Here is a 23,005-nt window from a genome sequence, read left to right as displayed (position 1 = left end):
CATATGTTCTAACCTAAAAATTGTATCTAGTTATATGAACTACGTTCCAGTCAAATTTAATTAATATATAAGTAGTAATATATAAATTAACCATGAAACTTACAAACATGAAATTGAAGCCTTAGGTTTATCCAAAGACCTCATTTCGCTCGATTAGTTATTAGACTGATACTGTAAAAAAATGGTTGTAAAATATTCCAGAAAAGCGACAGATACGTGATGCTATTTTTTTAACACTTCTGATAAAGCTTAAGAAGCCTATATTTGGCATGATAACGTCTGATAACTACTTAAGGATGACTCACGCTAGACCGGACCGGGCCCGGGCCGAGGCGTCCGACATGTAATTTTCTATGACGGCTGATCGGTGATCACGCGGTGCGTTCCATAGAAAACGAAGCGCCGGAAGCTCCGGCCAGGCCCCGGCCCGGTCTAGCGTGAACTTTAAGCTTAGCATTAAATTTAACGGTATATAATATACAGATTTCTGCAGGTTATTGAAAAAGTTGTCATACGTTGTGTCACGTTACTCTCAATGTAGCTATTGGTGGTTTTATAAGGCCTAACAAATTACCGTGTTGGGTCATAAGTATAATCATCATTCTCTTGCCCTTGTCCCATTCACTTGGATCATAAGTGTAGTGTGAAATAAAAATACTTCTGTAACTGTCAAAGTATTTTATTACGCTTCTAAAGCTTCTATCTTCTTTAAATTGGCTGAGTCGTCCAAGGCCTTTTCTTTCTTCGTCCGGAGGTCCAAGTGAATTTCTTCTATGCTTCTCGATCTGGTTTCTGGGATGACCAGGAGCACATAAACTGAGCTGATGATGCAGACGAATCCGAAGAAATAGAAGGCTATGTGGATGCCCACAATACTGGCTAGAGGCTTGAAGAACAGCATTTGGAGGAAGTCGGCTACAGAAGCTGTGGCCATGGTTGTGGCCATAATTGTACCTCGATACTGGAAAAAAAAGTTAGGTGTAACGCTGATGGTACAGCTGGTACATATTGTGGCTTCAACTTTCAAACTCTCCAGCTTGAAAGTTGAAGTCCTTCGACTTAAGTGTAAATGAGTAAGGCACTTAAGTAAAAAATATCATCTGATATACCTAGACTTTTTTTTTTCGGTGATCAAAACAACCAGACACTTGCAGGCCTATGTAATTATAGGCCTATGTAAGTATATCATTTGTTGTACAATAATCATACCTATCCAGATAAGATCTGACAACCTGTGATGATATTTGTGATTTAAGGTAACGTTCTGATGGTTACAGCTACAATACTGTTGCGACATTACTGCTGTAGCAATGATGCCAGCGCTATCTCTGTCAATTCCCCTAATAAAATAAAAGTCAGTTCTATTCTATTCTATTCTAAAAAGAAAGTAAGAGCAGTTACCTTAAATGAGAATATTTCGCTAGTGAGTATAACAGACACGGGCTGCAAGCCAGCAGCGTCGCAGAAGATACACAGGCACAGCGTGAAGATTGGCAGCCAGTCGGGCGCGAAGAATCCCAACTGCTTCGCTAGGAAGTAGGTCGCGAGGCCGCACATGCTGAGACCGGATACGAGCGATGTGGAGAAGAGGAGAGGCTGTGAACAATAGTTTATTTTAGTTATTTGTTAACGGTCGAATCAAATTGAAGATTATTTAGGGATGTAATTTTATAAGTAATAAATAAGTCTTTAGGAACTTAAGCAGACTTCTTTAGGAACTTAGGAGATTAGAACTATGAGGGTGTCGCGTCGTGCCGCTCCTATGCTAGGCATACAGGAGAGGATCATCACAGGCCTTTGCGTCTATTGCAGACGATTTATGCATTGCTGTTTAGACAACGGGTTTGGTGACTTTGGAGGCCGATGCGTGAGCGGCACGACCTCCCACATTTTACACACAGTGGGTAAATATGTGAGTATACCTACTACCTACACAGAAGTTGTAAGATACTTATAAATAAATGGTCAAATCACAATAGAGACAGATAAAATTCGATCTAAGTATTGATAGGTCCATAACTTACCTTTCTTCCAGTCTTCTCCACAATGCTTGAAGCCAGGGCTGATCCAGCAACCTGCACAGCACCCAGCATCATCGCCTGCTGGTTGGGCGTCAGCTGCAGCCCGGAGCCCTGCGAGGCCATGTTGAAGATGTCTCCCGCGAAGTTCAGCACCGGTATTGCACCGCACACCTCGCGGGACAGGGTTGCTACCATCGCTATGCGGAATGCGCGGAAGAGGATCTTGTCTGATACTGTAAAAGAATATTGCCGTTTGAGGTATAAATCTCATGCTTTTTATGAATGAACACGCAGTAAGCTCAGAGAACGGAGTTTTTAAAATTTCGTAGCGCCTTTTTTTCTCACAATACGGTTGCCAAAAATTTATTAGCAATCTTGAGGCCATTCTCTAGGAAATTCAGCGATTCTAATTCTGAGTTTTTGACTTTCGCTCAATAGAAAAAAAAAAAACAAACATAGGTCTAAAATGCACTTTAAAAAATAATAATATTTTTTGCACTAAAACTAAAATTAAATTTCTAGAAATGAGCAATATTATGCTTGATCTCAGCAATTACTTTTTTATTATTAAAACACAAGAAATTAAAATTTAAAAACAATGTATCCGCGGTTCCGAACACGCATATCCATCTCGATCACGCTTACGCTCAGTGAAAGTGAGAGAAGAACACGAACCTACTGGCCCTTAAGATAATCGTCCTAGTGTTATACATAGTATGTAATAGTTCTAAAACCTACTGCTTGCAATTTAGATTGAAGATGCTAATAATATCTCCCGTTAACCACGAATGTTGTGCAGTCGCCATCAGAGATATCGGAGCGGCCGAGGTGTTCAAAAATATCCAAACACGCACTCTAACGCTTTGACAATAGAGGCGTGTTCAGATATTCGTGAGTGCCTTGGCTGCACCGATATATCTGATGGCCACTGTGAGTGAAGGGTTTGAAATATCGGTATGTATTTTAAGTTACGCGATATTATCTGTTTACATAGTTTTATTTATTGTCTTGATTCTATTATGTCTTCTTAGTTCATAATATTTGTTTTACAAAAAAAACCTGAATCAAGAAATATTTTATCATACACATTAGACATTACACAATTACGACTGTATCAACAATCATAAACTAGTAAAATCTTGTAACAATACTGTCTAGTTTGAATTCAGATAATAAACAGGATGTAATAACTTGTAACTAAGGTAAATATAGATAAAAATACGTTTTATTTGCACCACCTGCCAAGTGATGTATGTTTTTCAGTACATTTCAATATTTTGCAAAGTAGGTACATATGATTATTCCTTCGTAGGTATAACGTCACAGGCTCTGTTCTAATAAAGAATTCTAATAAATTTTAAATTAATATGTGTTTCATAGAGAATGCATTAAAAAGTATCATCAGCAAAAAATAAGCATTTACTAAAGCAATCAAATTGTTTCCTTATAATTTTATTATATGTATTATTCTGCATTCCAGAATGCCTAGCAAACTATGTATTAATATATTTCGTAATATTAAAACTATTTACAAAAAAAATAAAATACAATTTATGAAAGATCTACACAACTACGAGTAGGTAGGTACCTACGCAAATATAAAGGAAAATAGAGATACATAGCAAAGTAAGTAGATGTCCAAACGATTGACTAAATAAAAACAATAACAATAGGTGACAGATAATATTAAATTACGCTCTCAAATTGAGGAGGAATTAAAATGAGGTGTCCAGCACTTACTTTCTATAGAAAGTACCGTAAGCCTCGGCCCAAACTCGGCTGTTCTAGCGTGATAGTCGTCAAACTGTATCTGTACTAAATTGCAACCCCATTGCACCGCTTTAGGAATAAATTAAAGCGGACTTGAAAATAGAAAGCATAAGGCACTCACAGACTGCTTTAAGCACGAAGTTGCTGCTCTTCTCGTCCTTGGTCTGTTCGTCCTTGATCACCTGAAGCTCTCGACGAACTTCTGTGTCTTCTTCGCTTCTGCAGCGCAGCCATGCCAGCACCCTTTTTGCTTCCTGTTGATTCAGATAGGTAGGTATATCAATCAAATCAATTATTTTCAGACAACTAAGGCCCATAGATTACCTTACAAATTAACATGTATACAATACTAAAAACCTTAATAGTTCTTCTTCGTGGTCGTGACCTCATGTCTGACGTGTCATGTCTATGGGTTATTCTTCCTACCACTGCTCTCCAGGCCTCTCGATCTTCAGCCATCTGCATCGTTGCCCTGGGGCGAAGTCTGGTTAATATTTTGGAGCACATCTGACCATCTACTGGGTGCACGCCCTCTACTCCTTCGTCCGTCGACACCTTAATAGTACTAAAAAGTCATGTTCGTGACCCAGTTTTCTGTTGCGGCGTTACCTGCTCTGGTGTATTAAGAAGTGAGTGTGCTGACTTCTGGAGGTAAATAGGGTTCGAAGGTTCTGGGGCGAATTGCAGGAGACACCCTAACATTTTCCAGGTGAGGGTCGCTCCTGCTATCAAACCTGTGCTAAGAGCCGGTGGCACCAAACCGTCTCTTACCGTAAAACGATTCTTATTTTTTATTGTATTTTACTAGATAGTGGTTCAAATTTAAGTAACATGATTTACGCATACTTCATTGCGTATGAGTTAAGCGTATACGCAGTGAAGCTAAATGAAAGTGTATTAAAAGCAATACTATACCTCCTCCTTCCCACTTCGTACTAAGAATGAAGGGGATTCGGGCATCATCATGAAGAGCACCAAGTGTATGGTGGGCAGGGACAGACAGACCCACAGGATGGTGTGGTAGCTGAGGTAGTCTCCAATCACGTAGAGGAACAGGTTCCCTGTGGTGTGGAACAATATCACCTGGGGAAGATACATCATCGTTAGAAAGTATTCTGTTGGCGGTGTAGTAAAACATGACTTACGCTAGAACGCCTCGTGTCCGGGCCGAGGCAACCGACACTTCATTTTCTATGACAGGTGACTGGCGATTAAGTGTCGGATGCCTCGCCCGGACCCAGGTCGTTCTAACGTAAGTCATCCTTTACCCCTTACTGCATATAATAAAAAAATCTTCTTCTTCTTCTTCGGCGTGTGTTCGCCCACCGTTGGGCATACGCCTCTCCAATCTCTCTCCATTTTGAGCGGTTGTTGGTCTCGCTTATCCAGACTGGTCTTGCAGTTTCCTTAATAGCATCGGACCAACGGGCAATAATAAAAAATATTCATTTAAATTTGAACATTAACAGCTGTCAATAGAGTTGAATATCAAATCCGCCATATATGGCTTCGTATGCGGTAAACGGTTAATCCTATAAGGATTGACTCATCACATTATTAATTCTGAAAACGGGACTTTATCGCGTATATTAAATTTTAAAACTCGCGAGGTCTACGGCTCAAAGAGCCACTAGTACTCACTAAGTTATTGGGTGTTCAAATACTTGTTTATTGGCTGTTCAAATACTTGTGAAATTACCAAAGTTCCCAGCACTCCTCGGATGCTGTCTTCACTGATCTCCTTAGTATAGAGCGGGCAGGTGACGTAAGCCCCAGCCATTGTCACACCGACCGCCGCCCGCGCTAAGATGAAGGCCCATGTGCTCAGTGACGACAGTTTTATAATCCAACAGACCTGTAAGAAGAAAGGGATCGTTAGCAAAATATGAAGGGATTAGATAATTTATCATTGAGGGATTCTTAAATACCAAGCAAAAAACCAAGGGACTAGGCTGCCTTTCCACTGTGGCGGAGATGAGAGGAGACGTGTAGGAAATAACCAAAAAGCATTGGTTGTAATCCAGCGGAGCGAAGAAGAGAACTAATGCTACAAGTTGATTCCCGCAAGTATCCTTATTCCGTTCATCTCCACTTTAGTAGAAAAGGCAGCCTTGGAGAATTTAAAATTGAATTACTTCACAACGACCCTTTAACTTCTATGGGAATCTCTTGACATGTGTATGATGGAAGCGGTTATTGATGGATGCATTTAACCAGCGCTCGGGAAACGGGGATACTATCTCGCTATCACGTCAATAAGGGGAGAGAAGGTAACTGAATCTAGAAGGCTGTGAGTAGGCATGATCCAAAATTTTTAACATGATTCAATCCTAACGCAAGACCACTATTCCACGCATTAGAAGTCGTGGATGGGAAAGTTAGAACGAAAAGATGAATGGGTCATGTATGCTAAACTCGTTCCCGTCTTTCCTGTAGACATCACAAAGTTAAGTTAATTATACAGCCGTTAATAGGGAATATTACGCGAAACTCTGCGTAGGGGGCGCCACTATCACAATCCATCACAATCTGGGGGTCTACCGCGAAACAAGGAAATCTAAATTTAGTTATCTTACCTCTCTAGACTATCACTCTTGCGAATATGCAAGAGCGATAAAGAGGCAGATAACTAAATTTAAATTTTATTGTTAACAAACCGCCTTGATGCATAAATGTGTGTGTGATGTAAATGTGTGATGTTGATGTGTAAATGTGTGTTGACTGTGAAAACTTATCAAAAAACAAAAGTATATATGTAATACAAAAATAAGTACTTACAGCGCCCATAGCTGACATGAAGATGAGGGTCAGTTTCCTTCCGATACGATCACACAAAAACGCCATGACGAAGTCAAACACTACACACACTAAGTATGACACTGCTGCCATCCATGATACCTGTAACAACATAGTAATAACATACCTAGTCAGTAGGAAATCATTAAATGTAGAGTATGTGCGGAAAGAGAAGAGTCGTGGTATGTATGTAAGGGAGCCCATACATTTCACGACTCTTCTCTTTCCGCACAGACTCTATAAATAAAGCTTTTCAATAAACATAAATTAAAATACTTTTCAAAGTAATTTTACATTGACAAGAATGTTGCGCTGTGCTTTTTTTTTAATATTTGGCTTCCTGTTAACCTTTTCGACACCGTGTCAAACACAAAAGCTGTTACTCGGACGCCACGTCACCGAAGTATCAAAACTGTGTTGCTCTGTGGCCTGTGACGGATTAATCTGTCTTTGGCGTTCGACCTACGGTGCGGATATATCGGTCATTGGCGTCCAAAAGGTTAGTCATTTGTGAGCTCTAGTCAGACTTCTATAGTTATTCTAGTTCGATGGTGCCAACCTCAGTGTCCGTGAGTGGGGTTTCTGTAGGAGAGTCCTTCGACTGTAGCAGTAGAGTCATAGGTGACATCCAACCGATGGCGGCACCGTACACGAACACGGGCAGGTTTACTGTAAAAAAAAACAAAATATAATGAGACAATCTTTCACAAATTTAAACGACTTGGTCCAACAGTTAGCTCAATAAGGGTTGTGTTGTGGGTACATACTATACCTCCCGCATCGGCCGCATCGAATAATGGTGCATATTATGACAGTTTCTTCAAGTTTGCAAATATTGAACTCATATTACAAAAAATATTAATGTAGGGCCAAAATACTGAGAGGAACTTATCGAGAACGTTTGTGTGGAAAAATTACTAATGTTTCCTCTTAATGCTTACTTTACAATAACAGTATTGTTGGTTTTGTTTTTAACTAGTTCTACTTACGAAGATGATAATAAATTATTCTAGGTAGGTAGGTTACATTATTCTATTAAAAAAAAAAATTTTTTCTGACTTTCCTAATATAATAAGATTTACACTTCCTTTCGCAAGCTACCGTCTACTTCTATTATTAATGAACGTTCTATTATCTTTTTCAATAACTTAATTGGTCCAGTACTTTTGGAGAAAATGGGCTGTGACAGACGGACTGACAGACGCACGAGTGATCCTATAATGGTTCCGTTTTTTCCTTTTGAGGTACGGAACCCTAATAACAATAGGATATTTTTAAATTTTATATTTAGTGGTATTTTAGTTTTAGTCCCTTAAGTTTTAAGGTTTAGTTTTAATGTATTCATTTTATCTTCCTTCCTTATTGTTTGTGTGGATTATGAATTTCTATCTCGTATTTACACAAGTGTGAGTTGGGAAAAAGTATACATATTTGACGTATCCGTTTTATAATATCTGTCCGGCTGAGTCCTTCGATCTGTATTATATTATATCTGTTTGATAATAAAATTATACCTATAAACTGGATTCAGTTTTTGGAAATTTTTCCATGTGGGTTACGAGGTCTACGGCTCACAGAGACACTATTAAAATGTTTATGGCCACTTGCACCACTAACCTAGTGTCAAATTGTACTGGTAACCATGGTAACTCCAGGTTTAACCGGTTAACCCCGGGCTAGTGGGATGGTGCAAGTGGCGCTTAGAGGTATTGAGTTTACATACTCTTGTATTCGCGTACGCATATGACTACAATATTTTGCAGTTGGTTCAATAAAAACAACGGTTTGAACTGTTGATTTAATATGTATCAATAAAAACAGATGATTTTATTGATTGCAAATGTATGTTGGTCTTTTTAAGTGATGGCAATCAATTTTAATGAACGCGTGTATTTGATTTAAACCTGACATTATTCTATTTGGCCTTCGCCATATATGTTGCGTATTTTCACTTTTCAGTAGTACTAATTATTACTACAAGGAGTACCTACTCTTTGACAACAAACTTTAAAAGTCATCTAATACCACCGAAGTAAAAAAAGTTGAAAAAAAATATTTTGAATTCAATTAATTGAATATTTACACGGCGCTGTCATATTATATCACTAATATCTGGGAGACCGAGCTTTGCTTGGAAAACATATAAAAACTCAAAAATGCGCGTTTTTCCAGAGATAAGACCTAGCTAGATCGATTTATCGCCCCCGAAAACCTCCATATAGCAAATTTCATCGAAATCGTTAGAGCTGTTTCCGAGATCCCCGAGAATTGCTCGTTTAAAGGTATTAGATAGGATATGCCATAATTATCTAAGCTGTTTGTGGCGACAGTATCTCAGGGCCAAATAGAATCTTGCGAGGCTTTACAATCAGCTTCTATTGATATAAACAATGCACAAATAGTGTGCGCACTCTAATAAATGAAGACATATCTACCTATTGGAGTTACTTATGAAACTGAAAAATACGTTAAGGTAAACGTATCAGTGCTCGACATGCTAATGCCCAATAGATGGCACCCTGCTGTCACCTCTATTGACAATGACTTAAGTTTCAAGATGACTTGTACAGGGACCGCGTCGAGCACCAGTACCTTTACCTTATTATTTAGTAGAGCATTAATATCCAAGCATTAATTACTAAATTAAAATGTAAAAAAATCGATACTTACTTAATATAGCACATATTATTTGATTAACTTTACTTCCTTCACCAAAAAACATATAATACTTCTTCATTTTAAATGCCTTTTAACTAAAACTGCGTTTGCACAACAGTATATAACTTTAAAAAAAAAAACTATGTAAACGAGTTGACTTAAAATCTTTTATGTAAGAATATTGTTTAAGTCTCGTATTATGTGCACTCTATCGCCTGCCCCCGCCGGTGCCCATCTTATTACTGAACCTGAATCGTTTCGTACATTTATTGCTATATATAGCTAATAGTTGGCAAACAATATATTACACGGTAACATTCAGCGATAATTATTTGACAACAATATAAATAAAATTTAATATCCGCGTTGCGATATCACCTTTTATTTTAGAAACGAGTGAGCGGAGGCAAGCACGCGCTAATTTCAATGCGATTTTAGCGTATACGACTGATTGATGCTACCTACCTATATGTTTTGTACCTATAGGTACGTAGGTACTCGATTAGGGTATCGGAATCGGAACTGGCTATTTAACCAAATATCAATCCGATTCGTCAGTATTCGTCTCTTATTAAATTAAAAAAATAAAAATTATTAAAAGGGTAGATTATGAGTGACTGTTTGTTTTATTCTGAGATGTTATGCATTTTTGGTTTATGTATTAATGTAAAATAATTTATTTCAATTATAGTTTTATTGTTATTTCCCATCATACATAAAAGTTCTTCTGCGCAAATACGTACCTATGACCCTTACATAATATATATGTCACACCTGGGACATCTTAGCTCTGTCCCAATGATATAATATTTTTACCCCACTTCTTAAATGTGAAAGTGAATGGTTATTTTTATCTAATTTGCCTGCTAATTGTACTTGTTAGTCGCCTAGTTCCGCAATATCCGCAGACTTAGGTTCAATCCTAGAATCTCTTACAATCCTAATATAAGTTCCTGTGATTAGTAATATCGTAACGTTATAGGTTATTACTCTCAGTTTTTAAGTCTATAAAGATTTTGTGCTATATTGTCTCAAATTAGACTAGTGTATCTACTCAGCTACATACCCTACTGGTATCTACTCTTACTCTAATCCAGGTGCGTAAGTAAAAAAACCCCAAAATTGACAAATGTAATCAATCATTATACTATAGAATATTATATTGGACACGTTGATGTGGGCACTTTACGTATTGGATAGTCGATTAGTCAAGTAATGAGGTTGTCAATATTACTAATAGGTGTTCTCTGTCTAATACTCGCAATAAATATGTATGTAGCTATGTTTTCACCACACCAGCTCGTAAAGGCTCTCTTTATACTACAAAAACTGATGAGAAAGTTGCATGTTATCCACAAGAGAGACAAAGTGATTTTGTGCAAATTAAGCATGTCGTTTTAAAATAAGAGCGTACTTTCGATTGTATGGGAGCGATACGGAGGGTTATATCTTGGAATGTGGATGTTTTCTATGTATTTATTTATCTATATCTAACTATTATATATAAATATATACCGTCGCCTTGTACCCATAAAACAAGCTTTATTGAGCTTACTATGGGGTTAGATCGGTTTATGTAAGATTGTCTCATATGTAATACCTAGTTATTTATGTGTACGAAATATCACTTGAGATTTACCAATCGCTTATCGGTAAAGAAAACATCGCGAGGAAACCGGACTAGGGAAACTAGGCCTTATCCTTCCCTTCTGAGTTGGACGGTCAGATGGCAGTCGCTTTCGTAAAAACTTGTGCCCATGTCACGTACCCAAGGCTCCCTAAATGAGTCGTGGAAAATTCCGGGACAGCGCTAGAAGGATGATGATGAGTCTCAAACAACAATACATACAGCCTGCCGGCCACTACGTGGGCTTTAAACGCAGGGTTAGATTTTACTCACAAAACTGAGCTAGGTTCTTTTATTATTGCACTAAAGCAAAAAAGTCGATGTTTTCCCATAGAAAATCTGATCAGCCAAAATGTATGATATAGTCAATATTTTTTCCTTCATAAGTAGCTCAGTTTTGCGAGAAAAATTGAACCCTAAAAGCTCATAGTGGAAGGTACATTGCATATTGTGATACCTTTTACGTGGGCTTTAAAAACTTCTTTCTTGAAAAATAATGTAGGTTACAGGAAGGAATTAAAAACATTTCCATTCATCGTGACGCAAATGGTATTTCCCATTGTATGTCTACGGTTTGCATAGTTATTCCAATGTATTTGTTTTTGTCTCTAGTCTTGTGACAATTTCGGTAAGTCAATTAAAACTAAATCAAACAACGAGTGTCAAGGAAGATCAAAAGTTACATCATTTTCAGGGGATTATGAACTGTCACGATCGTGATTTTATCATGAGATTCACTGGTGTCGGAGAACGTGTAAAATTATACGTAATTATTTTTTTATGTATGAATAGTCTAAGATACGATAAGGTACATCTTCCCTCATATACCGGGTGTGGCCTGTAACATGAGCAAAAAATTTAACTGTAGGCTGTACTCCTCATACTGACCAACATTTGTTCAGCGACTTTTAAAAATAACTTGTGGTTTGATTTTTAATACACTTTAAAGTTTATTTTAAGACGCAATGTATTGCGTATTTTGTTATGTTTAAGGCGTGATAAGCAACGTCAATCACAATGATATAGCGTGGCGATGGCGTCCATTGAAGACAATATTTATTTTGTATGAAAAATAGGGAGTCTAAATACTTCATAATTTTTAAAAGTTGTTGAACAAAAGTGTCACCGTTTGAGGAGTACAATCTACGTTTTAATTATTTGCTCATGTTACAGGCCACACCCGGTATATGCTACTTGATTTAAGAGTTACACGAACCCTCCAAAAAGTCGCTTTCATACAATCAAAGTAATGCTCTCATTTTAAAACGACATTCGAAAATCACATGAAATTTGACATGAACATTCAAATAACATACTTGTTATAAATAAATAAATATTATAGGACAATTTTACACAGTACGACCTAGTCCCACAGTAAGCTCAATAAGGCTTGTGTTGTGGGTACCAGACGACGATATAAATAATATACACGTAGGTATATATAAATATTCATATATTGATATTGATATACATAGAAAACATCCATAACTCAGGAACAAATATTTGTGTTAAACACACAAATGAATGCCCTTACCAGGATTCGAACCCGGGACCTCCTGCTTCGTAGGCAGGGTCACTACCGACAAGTTAGGAGGCCGTTAAACATATTTATTATTTTATTTTGACGAAACCTGAGGTGGATGAGCTTTCTGTATTATGATTATATATGTCAGGTAGGTACTAGTTTTCGTTGCTAGAAATTATAGTAATACAAAGAAGTTAGAGCACTTGCTTGCTTGAAGTTTTACACTCAAAACAACTTCTACTAACTCTATTTTCTATGGGAGTGGCTTTTTGACTCTTAACGGTGGTCTGTTGGACCTTTTAGTGCATTAAGGCTTACTCATTTTGAGTAAACAGTGTGAGCAGTGGTCCCAATTAAGATCTAATAAAATGTTGATTTCACGTAGGTATATATCTCTCAGTCATGTTTAGGTCTGTCGTCAACTAGTCCTGACTCGCACGCTTCGTTCACCTACACCTTACACACACACAGACTCACACTCACCTATACTCACACACACACACACTGACATACACACCCTTGCAAGCACAACCTTGTCACCCACTCTCACACATTAAGTTTACACACAGTTTTTAAGTTAGGTCACAGAATAAAATTTATTTAATAACAGTACTAGGTACAGTCGCCATCAGATATATCGGAGCGGCCAAGGTGCTCACAAATATCGGAACACGCCTCTATTGTCAGGGCGTTAGAGCGCGTGTTCAGATATTGTGAACACCTTGGCCGCTCCGATATATCTGATGGCGACTGTACAGAAGACTCACTCTCTAACAAAACGCGTCTGTTACTATTAGCACAGATATGGCCGCTAGGTGGCGACAGTGCCACGCGCGGCTTATGGATTTCCCCAAAATTGGGCGGAACGGATGTACTTTTAGCTACCTGTAGCAAAGCGACGAAATCGCGGAGTGAGCCACGCCTGGTTAGGTTTAGATTTTCCATGTCCCAACACTGTTGCATACTCTTTTTGGTAAGTCCCAAGATGTATCTTGAGCCTGTAGGCTCAGCCTTAGTTTGGGGCTTACCGGACACCTTTTGTGCATACTACCTACTGTATTCTTAGTTATTCTCGATCTTATTCTTATTCATGTCCCATTATGGAAATGGCTCATAAATAACACTTAAAACATGTTTACTAAATTTAATTGTATAAGACCAGGGTTTTAGTTGATTCACCCAAAGAACAGATGAGGGTAAAAACTCAACGGATCTCCTACTGCAAGATAAGCTCAGTCATATTATATACCTAGGTTTATAAATAGGTAACGTAAATCATCCTGAATACGATTGTCACTTGTCTAGGCCTCAAGAAAGAGGAATATGGGCAATATTACAGGTAAGGGTGTAATTTCAATTGAAACACAATATATAATTGTTTTAATTTAATAATCGCTTGTTATTTAAACAGTAGGTAAAACTTGAGCGTATACAGAGTATTAATTAGATAAGCATTTTAGTAGAACCACTAATTGTTACAATTTTACAGTAAACAACATTAACTTCACGAACAAACACAGCTATGGCAGTGTTAATTATTATTATTTAAAGTCTTTGCACATTCAAAATATATTAGGCTGGTTCGAAAGTATTATTGTTCCAAAATAAAGAAATAATTTTCTTAAAATAGTAACAGATAATAGGGTCAACGATTTATTTACGATTTTAAAATTAGCAAACTCCTTTATCAAAGAAAAAAAAATTTTTTTCTTGCGGTCAACTGAACTATACATATGGTGGAGGTGCTGGGATGCCTTCATTTTTAGTTTACGGAATATTTTTTTCATTTGTTTCTTGATAAAACTGTTGTGGTAAGTTTGTAGTACGTATTATTCTTACAAATTAGGTATCTTATCTTGATATCCACTTCTGTCTTCAATGGTTTTCCATAAAATTAATAAAATGTGTGTAAAAGTAGTTTTTTTTTAAATGCAGCGATAAAGTAATTTATAAATAAAATAAATAATTGTTAAAGAATTCACTAAATATTTACAAAACCTTAAACTACGATTAGATAATAAATAGAAAAATAAATTAAACAGTCCAAACTCAGTTCTTAATATTACGTTCACTTAAAAGATAAAAACTGATAATTTGAAAATGTAAATCTTTTTTAAATATGTATACCTACGTCAAAATTACGCAGGCGTTAGTGGGGCATGCGCTGAATATTTTTGTACTTATTTATTTTATATTGAAATCTAAAGATATTAAACACGATAAAATGGAAGACGAATTTTATTGAGTTGGTCGTTATTAAGTTAAGCTTATTAAAAAGTCACATGTATAAATATAATTGAATCCTCTTTCCGAACAGAAGAATTGTTTTCACTACACCAGCTCGTAAAAGCTATCATTATTCTTGAAAAACTAATGAGACAATTGCGTTTTATCCATAAGAGTTGCAAAGAAAATTGACTGAGAATTGATGCTAATTTTGAGTTGATCAGTTTGATGGTTTTAAATAATATAAATATATAAGAGCGTTCATTTGGATTTGATTAGTAATGTTTAACAGTAATTATTTTCCTCTCGTTGGTGTGGTGAAAAAATTGTCTTTCACTCGGTAGCAAAGTTCTGTTCAACCGTCATGGTTTCAATTTAAAACCCTCGAAACGTTCAACTCTCCATTTTTCGAAAAAAATTGTTTAATCCTCGTACTTTGAAACCCTCGCAACGCTCAAGATTCCATTTTTCGAACCACTCGCTACGCTCGTAGTTAAATTTGGGAACCTTTCGCTTGCTCGAGTATCACTATTAGCACGAGAAGTTCAACAACAACTTTGCCCCCTTCTAAAAACAATCATAATTGCTTTATTCTAATTCTAATTAGGAATGAGTTTCGGTTTCAATCTAGAAACATGCAACTTTTAAGCTTAACCGAATAAACATTTTACACCCTTGGTTAGAAAAAATACTTCTTATACTGAACATAGTCTTCCACCAAAGGTATGATTTTACTTAAATAAGTTGGCACTAATGTAAAATGGATTCCAGTGACGATATGGATTGGAAGAAATGTCGATATGACTGGTGATTCGATTTCGATAGATTCTATCGATAAAGGTAGTTCTTCGGCTCCTCGGCGATAGGTTCGCTGCACGTGCCCAGGTATTTTAATGACACCAAACTCCTGAAATATATTTAAGATTGTGTTTAATTTTTTTTTGAAATTATATACCTATATATATTTTAAACGTCACTGATTATGTTGACCGTAGCCGTCGACGAATTTTTTTAATTTAACTAACATGGTCTAAGGAAATCGCCTTTAAGAGTCACAAGAATTACCTCTTATCTTAGCGCTCTTATCTTAAAACGACATGTTATGTCTGGCCACGTTTCACGTTATTTCTTTCTTCGATTGTATGACGGCGGTTACGTTCTTGTGATTCTTAAGTTTTAGATGGTTTCAGGAAAACAGGTCATTATTCGACATCTATCCGATTTTGGTCGCACTTTTAAAAATTGATAGGCATACTTCTACATTTACACCTATGTCATAAACACATTGGCGTAGAGGCGTTCATTTCGACATTGCTATAACTACCAGAATAGCATAAATTCAAAGCATACCTAGACCGGCAATTCTCCATCTCAAGGAAGCACTTGTTGGAGTAAGTCTTGTCATCAGTGCCGCACACGGGATCATACTCTGGCGGGCACACTCGCGCACAGCCGGAGTACTGGAAGCGGGCCAGGCAGCGTTTCAGCGGCACCACGAAGACGTGCTTGCTGTGGATAGAGGTTGCTGGTAAGTTATGTGGTCCTGGTATCACACTTGTTTACAACCAAGCCTAGCCAAAATGACAATCGTACATCGACAAATGCCAAATGAAAAGTAAAATTGTTTCGGGATGACGGATGCTTTAAAAAGTCAAGTGACTATTTCCATGCATTATTTCAATTGCTATTGGCGTTTTCTATCAATTGTCGTCTTGGCTAAGCCTCCTGGCACTTGTTTACAACCAGCACTCTTTGTGCCACACGCCCAAGCCACAAATTCCTTGGTCATATAGGAAAGCCCCACATGCAAATTGTCTTTGTAACCATTAAAGCACTCTAGTTAAACTTTTCCAATAGTACATTATTGTCGAGGTTCGGAAGTAGCTACTTGCAGGCTGAGGATTCGTTTTAAACGGACGACCTTGGGAGTCCGTTTAATTGAATCCGAAGCCAGCAAGTAGCCTTCCAGCCGAGTCATATATAGTGCTTTTCTCAAAAATGGTGCAAGAAATATAAATATCATAGAAATATTTTACAAAAGCAACGTTCTTACGTATATATTTTCACAGAAAAAAGTAGAAACAATTGAAAAAATTAGCTTTGCCGCCTTTTTATTTTTTTAATAAAAAAATAGAAGTGTATTTTTCTGCCTAAAATACGCCAACCTATTTGAGACAGCTAAATAGTCGCGGTACTAATCATCTGTTTGGCTGTTTAATGGGCCTGTGCCTTCATTTGATATGGCCATTTCAACTTTTAAAAAGTTTGGAACTCGACAAATAATGGAATTTGTATGCAACATTGCAGTCCCAAAATCGAGACTGCAATGTTTTTAACTTTTTAATTTTTGACTGACCATAAACTACGCGCTTCGCGACGTATTTTTTAAACGGCAAAGTCGACTTTGCCGTCCATTTTTGAGAAATAGTACATTATTGTCGAGGCTCGGAAGTAGCTACTTGCAGGCTGAGGATTCGTTTTAAACGGACGACCTTGGGAGTCCGTTTAATTGAATCCGAAGCCAGCAAGTAGCCTTCCAGCCGAGTCATATATAGTGCTTTTCTCAAAAATGGTGGAAGAAATATAAATATCATAGAAATATTTTACAAAAGCAACGTTGTTACGTATATATTTTCACAGAAGAAAGCCCTTGCCGCCTTTTTATTTTTTTAATAAAAAAATAGAAGTGTATTTTTCTGCCGAAAATACGCCAACCTATTTGAGACAACTAAATAGTCGCGGCACTAATCATCTGTTTGGCTGTTCAAAGGGCCTGTGCCTTCAATTGATATGGCCATTTCAACTTTTAAAAAGTTTGGAACTCGACAAATAATGGAATTTGTATGCGACATTGCAGTCCCAAAATCGAGACTGCAATGTTTTTAACTTTTTAATTTTTGACTGACCATAAACTAAGCGCTTCGCGACCTATTTTTTAGACGGCAAAGTCGGATTTGCCGTCCATTTTTGAGAAAAGTTTATTTACTGATCTTTTTATTCAAGTACCAGGACTTCATAAGTCATTAAGATACTGACCCGCAGTTCTCCTTCTTCATGATACACTCGTTCTTGTAGAAGCGGTTATCGGAGCCGCAGACGAACGCCGGTGTGTCGGGACAGGATTCGTGGCAGAGCGCGGTGGTGCGGCAGTGCGAGGCCGACACGGTTACCACATGCTGGCCGCAGGTGAGGCGGCGGAGCTCACATTCCGACCTGGAAAATTGTAAAGATATGGAGTTGGACTATGGAGTTCAAAGACACTAGTGTCGTCTATTAATTTAAGTGTTGCTCTGGAGGCTCTGGCCTCTCGTTCACGCCGCTGTTTTGCTTCAAGAATAGATTGCGTATTTTGATACACATATATAAAATGGATACGCGCTATTATAAATATGGCGGAGGTGCAGGGGAAGTAAATATCGGATATAACTAAATCCGCCAGCTAAAGCATATCTAGGTACAGTCAACTGTAAAAATATGGGTGTAGCCAACTTATTCAAAAATATGCCCAATAGTTCTTAATTCGCTGACATAAGAGCTATGGGACATATTTTTGAGATGATTTGTGCACCCATATTTTTACAGTTGTACATCAATTGCCCATCAAGTTTTACATCAAGTAGGTAGATAGATATTCATGGTCACTGCCCAAAGTGCCAAACTCATGCAAACTTAACGTAGACGGTCTTTAGTCTCTTGGTGAGTGGTACCTTTTAGTTTAGGCGATATGTGCTATTAAATGGGACCAAGAGCAACAAACCGGACAAGTGCGAGTAGGACTCGCCCACCGAGGGTTCCGTACTTTATAGTATTTGTTCAACAATCTTTGTTGTTATAGCGGCAACAGAAATATATCATCTGTGAAATTTCAACTATCACGGTTCATGAGATACAGCCTGGTGACAGACAGACAGACTGACAGTGGAGTGTTAGTAATAGGGTCCCGTTTTTACCCTTTGCGTACGGAACCCTAAAAACGAGTCTTACTTGTAAACGTTTCCGTCGGATCCACAGACAGGCTGCTCCACGGCGTTGTCACAGCTCTCCGGGCAGTCAATCTCGAGTCGCGGCAGCAACGTGCAGTTACCGAAGTGTGCCAGCTGAACTCCTTTGCTGCGGAAATATTTAAAAAATATGGTAACAATTTTGTAAAATCAATTACTGTGTTACTTAATTTTAGTCGGGGGCAACGTGTAAGCAAACGTTTGAACTTATTGTTAAACTGTAAGACCGGGCACTTGAATGTCCATTTTACTGTTGCTGCAGCGATAAAGTTCTCCCCCCTACAGGAGGGCACTTTATCTCTGCACGCGCGTGTATACGTCGCGAGCTTGATCAGTAAAGGCTGGACAGTCGTTACTCCTAGACGAAGATCCTCGAATTGGATCGAAATAATAATAATTTTAATAGATTTGGACAGTTAATTTAGTAATATTTTATGTGATCCCCGCGCTGTCAGGCGTGGCTCACTCCGCGATTTCGTCGCGTCGCAGCAAGTAGCTACAAGTACATCCATCCCACACCAATTTTGGTGGCTAGCCATAAGCCGCGCGTGGCGCTTGCGCCACCTAGGGGTCATATCTGTCCTAATCGTAACAGACGCGTTTTGTTAGAGAGTGAATCTTCTGTACCTAGTACTATTATTTATTCTGTGGCGCTGTGTAAAAGTAACACTTGTAAGCACTTACAGGCAAGTGGCGACCTTGAGGTGGCAAGGGTTGGCGTAGACGTTGGCGTCAGTACCGCATACGGGGTCAGACTCGCTGGGGCACTTGACCTTCAGGCATTTGTTCATCTTCGCTCGGCATTTATCCATGTCCACCTTCTTCACTATCTTCCTGTTGCTCACTCTGTGGAATTGGGATAAATGATTTTAATGTATACTAGCGACCCGCCCCGGCTTCGCACGGGGTAACAATACACCTAAATCTTTCTCAAAAATCACTCTATTGATAGGTGAAAACCGCATGAAAATCCGTTCAGTAGTTTTTGAGTTTATCGCGAACAAACACAAACAGACAGACGCGGCGGGGGATTTGTTTTATAAGGTGTAGTGAAGAATTATTGCTATGAAATGTGTGGAGGCCTTGCCGGCTTAGCCAAGGCGACAATCGCTATCGTTACAACGAAACGCTTTGTGACTCTTCTATATTAGTGCGACAGTGACAGTTGCGTATCGATCGCTATGGAGCGTAAGCGATTGGCATGTTGACTACGGGACCTGTCTCGCTTTAATTTCTCACCGGCACTTTTTTTTCACCCAACGCATTTTTTTCGTTGTCTATGCAGAATAATTACGTAATTAAGAACGTCACGCTGTTAATAAATAAATAACGTCTACATTTTGTGCGCTATATCTACTCATTTTGTTTTCTCTTGTCACATTATTTGTGTTAATTTATGAAGAGTAATAAAAGTGAGTAAATACATCTGTTCTCTGTTGACTTTTTATCTCATCTAAACTAGTCTAAACTACCTGTTTACAAAGCCCGCTGGGCTAGCACATGATTGGCGTGACAGTATCTCGCCGCGAGATAGACTACCCGTCCCTCTTTAATTAATATAGTCAGAAAAAGACGGGTAGGTAGTCTATCTCGCGGCGAGATACTGTCGCGCCAGTCATATGCTAGGCCTACTGCTCAGTCGCTCTCTGCTTGTATCTATTTATAAGTTTGATGTCAGTTAGGTCTAAAGTCAAAATAATTAGAGTCTGAGCGGAAAGAGAAGAGTCGTGAATCCGTGCGAGTCGTGAGTATGGGATCCAATACATTTTACGACTCTTCTCTTTCCGCACATAGGTACTCTAGATTATGCCAATATTTTCAGATGATGTAGGCTGTACAGTTTTCGAGTAAGTATGCTTTTTTGCACTGTTGTTATTATTACTAATCAACATCAAAAATATTTTAGCAAAAAACCGGGCAAGTGCGAGTCGGACTCGCGCACGAAGGGTTCCGTACCATAATGCAAAAAACGGCAAAAAAAAAACGGTCACCAATCCAAGTACTGACCCCGCCCGACGTTGCTTAACTTCGGTCAAAAATCACGTTTGTTGTATGGGAGCCCCACTTAAATCTTTATTTTATTCTGTTTTTAGTATTTGTTGTTATAGCGGCAACAGAAATACATCATCTGTGAAAATTTCAACTGTCTAGCTATCACGGTTCGTGAGATACAGCCTGGTGCCATACGGACGGACGGACGGACAGACGGACGGACGGACCGACAGCGGAGTCTTAGTAATAGGGTCCCGTTTTACCCTTTGGGTACGGAACCCTAAAAATCATTGCAAATCGTTGCAAATAAAGCTAAGAAGCCGATATTTGGCACGATAACATTTGAGTACATACAGATACATAGAACAGGGCATAGAATAGAGTTAGACCAAGAAAAGTCTGCACGATTTTGATGCAAGTGTTATTTTAAACGTCAAACTTCTATGAAATTATGAAAAAAATAACAGTTGCCCTGCGTGAGCTATCAAAATCGCTGCAGACTTCTCTTGGTCTAACTCTAGAATACAAAGATAGATTATTAAGGTCTACCATACGCGTCGCGTCCCCGTCAAAGTAGACCTTTTGTGGAATGCCCACAGCTACCAGTAGGCCAAGCACATGATTGGCGCGACAGTATCTCGCCGCGAGATAGACTACCCGTCATTTTCTACCTATGTTAATAAAAGAGGGACGGGTAGTCTATCTCGCCGCGAGATACTGTCGCGCCAATCATGTGCTAGCCCGGCAATGCCCACAGCTACCAGGCAACCAGAACTCACCCGCAGTTAAGCATCTTCATCTCGCACTCGTTCCTATACACGTTCTCGTCGGAGCCGCACACAAGCTTCTCCTTCTGACCCGAGCAGTCGGTGGCGCAGGCTTCGCCGCCCGACGTACGCTCCTGTGACACGCAGAACGCCATCGGCACTTCGAACACGTGCTTTCTGGAATAAGGCAATTAGAATATTTAGAATAGAGTATTTGACTGTTAGCGGATGGTGCTGGGCCTAAAATACGGCGTTGCGTGAATAAGAGATTTCCTTTGGCAGGATTGGTCCTTAGGACCCAAGGATGGATTTAAGAAGTGGAGCCACCGAGATTTTTGATGTAAATTTTTAGGGGGGGGGGGGGGGGCTCTCAACTTGATCTTGATATCTATATCTTTTAAGCTACTAGGCTAAGTTTGGTATCGTTTTCGTATAAATCGGGGATGCCGAATTCATTTCTGATATCATAATGACACCATTCCGAAGTAAAAACACATAAAATATGAAAATAATACTTTTTTTTTAATTCCTCTTCACGCTTAAACCGCTAAACCAATTTAGTTAAAATTTGGTACAGAGATAGTTTGAGTTCCAGGGAATAACATAGCCTACTTTAAATCTCAAAAATCATCCTTTAAGGGTGTGAAAAGGGAGGTGGAAATTTGTATGGGGATTCAATAACCGCTGAACCGATTTGGATACAATTTGGTATAGAGATATTTTGAGTCCCGGGGAAGAACATAGGATAGTTTTTATTCAAAAAAATCTCTTAAAAGTGAAAAGGAAGGTGTAAGATTGTATGGGGAATCAATAACGCCTGAACCGATTGAGATGAAATCTAAATAAAATGATACTAAACTTGACATAGAACCTAAACTCAAACAATTATTAACATCAGACGTCGCCGACGCTTAAAACCGCCCCACCCCCCACCTGCATCAAAAATACGGGCTCCACTTCTTAAATCCATCCTTGGGTCCTAAGGACCAATCCTGCCAAAGGAAATCTCTTGTTCATGCAACGCAGTGGTTGACCTTTTTATGCTCTGAGCACACTCAACTATGTATTTAAAATGAATTATTTTTCACCACACCAGCTCGGAAAGGCTTACTTTGCACTTCAAAAACAGATAGCAAATTTGCACTTTGCTATCAGTAATTCACATGTGAGGCAAAGTAATCAAATGCAAGAGTTGTTTTCTTATGTTTGCTGGTAGATTTGACTTTTAAATGATGACTTTGGATGATAAATATTTAATAACATTCATTTGAATTTGATTTGGTTTGATTTTGTTTGATATTTTACATTTAATATTTGCTTCGGGTTGGTGTGGTGAAAAATTTTGTGTTTCACACGGGGGCAAAATTTGTTTAACCCTCGTGCTTTAAAACCCTCGCAACGCTCAAGATTCCATTTTTCGAACCACTCGCTACGCTCATGGTTCAATTTTGGAATCTTTCGCTTGCTCGGGTATCAATATTAGCACGAGTGGTTAAACAACAACTTTGCCCCCTTGTGAAACAAATAACTACTACACCAACGTAGACAGCAGTTATTTTTACACACAATTTCTATTTTAAAACCCGTATAAAACTATAAAGAGTAGATAATTTGATAGTGAC

General features: G+C 38.4%; 2 protein-coding genes across 2 annotated transcripts in view; both read right to left on the bottom strand.

The window, feature by feature from the left end:
* Window positions 1–658: 658 nt before the first annotated feature.
* Window positions 659–9,483, bottom strand: LOC134800500 (facilitated trehalose transporter Tret1-like). Its single transcript, XM_063772970.1, has 9 exons — window positions 9,258–9,483; window positions 7,147–7,256; window positions 6,570–6,689; window positions 5,491–5,646; window positions 4,707–4,874; window positions 3,913–4,045; window positions 2,025–2,254; window positions 1,402–1,596; window positions 659–961 (listed from the first exon to the last, which is right to left on the bottom strand). Exons 1-9 carry the CDS (start codon window positions 9,322–9,324, stop codon window positions 683–685), a joined length of 1,458 nt encoding a protein of 485 aa, XP_063629040.1. The 5' UTR covers window positions 9,325–9,483; the 3' UTR covers window positions 659–682.
* Window positions 9,484–13,771: 4,288 nt separating this feature from the next.
* The window catches only part of LOC134800558 (agrin), a 96,832-nt gene continuing 87,598 nt past the window's right edge, over window positions 13,772–23,005 (bottom strand). The window contains exons 7-12 of the mRNA XM_063773046.1: window positions 21,396–21,560; window positions 19,309–19,470; window positions 18,608–18,733; window positions 17,660–17,836; window positions 15,974–16,132; window positions 13,772–15,530 (exon numbers count right to left, since the gene is read on the bottom strand). Of these exons, the coding sequence (XP_063629116.1) occupies window positions 15,452–15,530; window positions 15,974–16,132; window positions 17,660–17,836; window positions 18,608–18,733; window positions 19,309–19,470; window positions 21,396–21,560 (868 nt within the window). The 3' untranslated portion in view covers window positions 13,772–15,451. The remainder of the gene's footprint in view (window positions 15,531–15,973; window positions 16,133–17,659; window positions 17,837–18,607; window positions 18,734–19,308; window positions 19,471–21,395; window positions 21,561–23,005) is intronic.

This window comes from Cydia splendana, chromosome 20 (assembly GCF_910591565.1).
Source record: "Cydia splendana chromosome 20, ilCydSple1.2, whole genome shotgun sequence".
NCBI lineage: Eukaryota > Metazoa > Arthropoda > Insecta > Lepidoptera > Tortricidae > Cydia > Cydia splendana.
The sequence above is the reverse complement of the archived record's forward strand: the minus strand, read 5'-3'. Positions and strand labels throughout refer to the sequence as shown.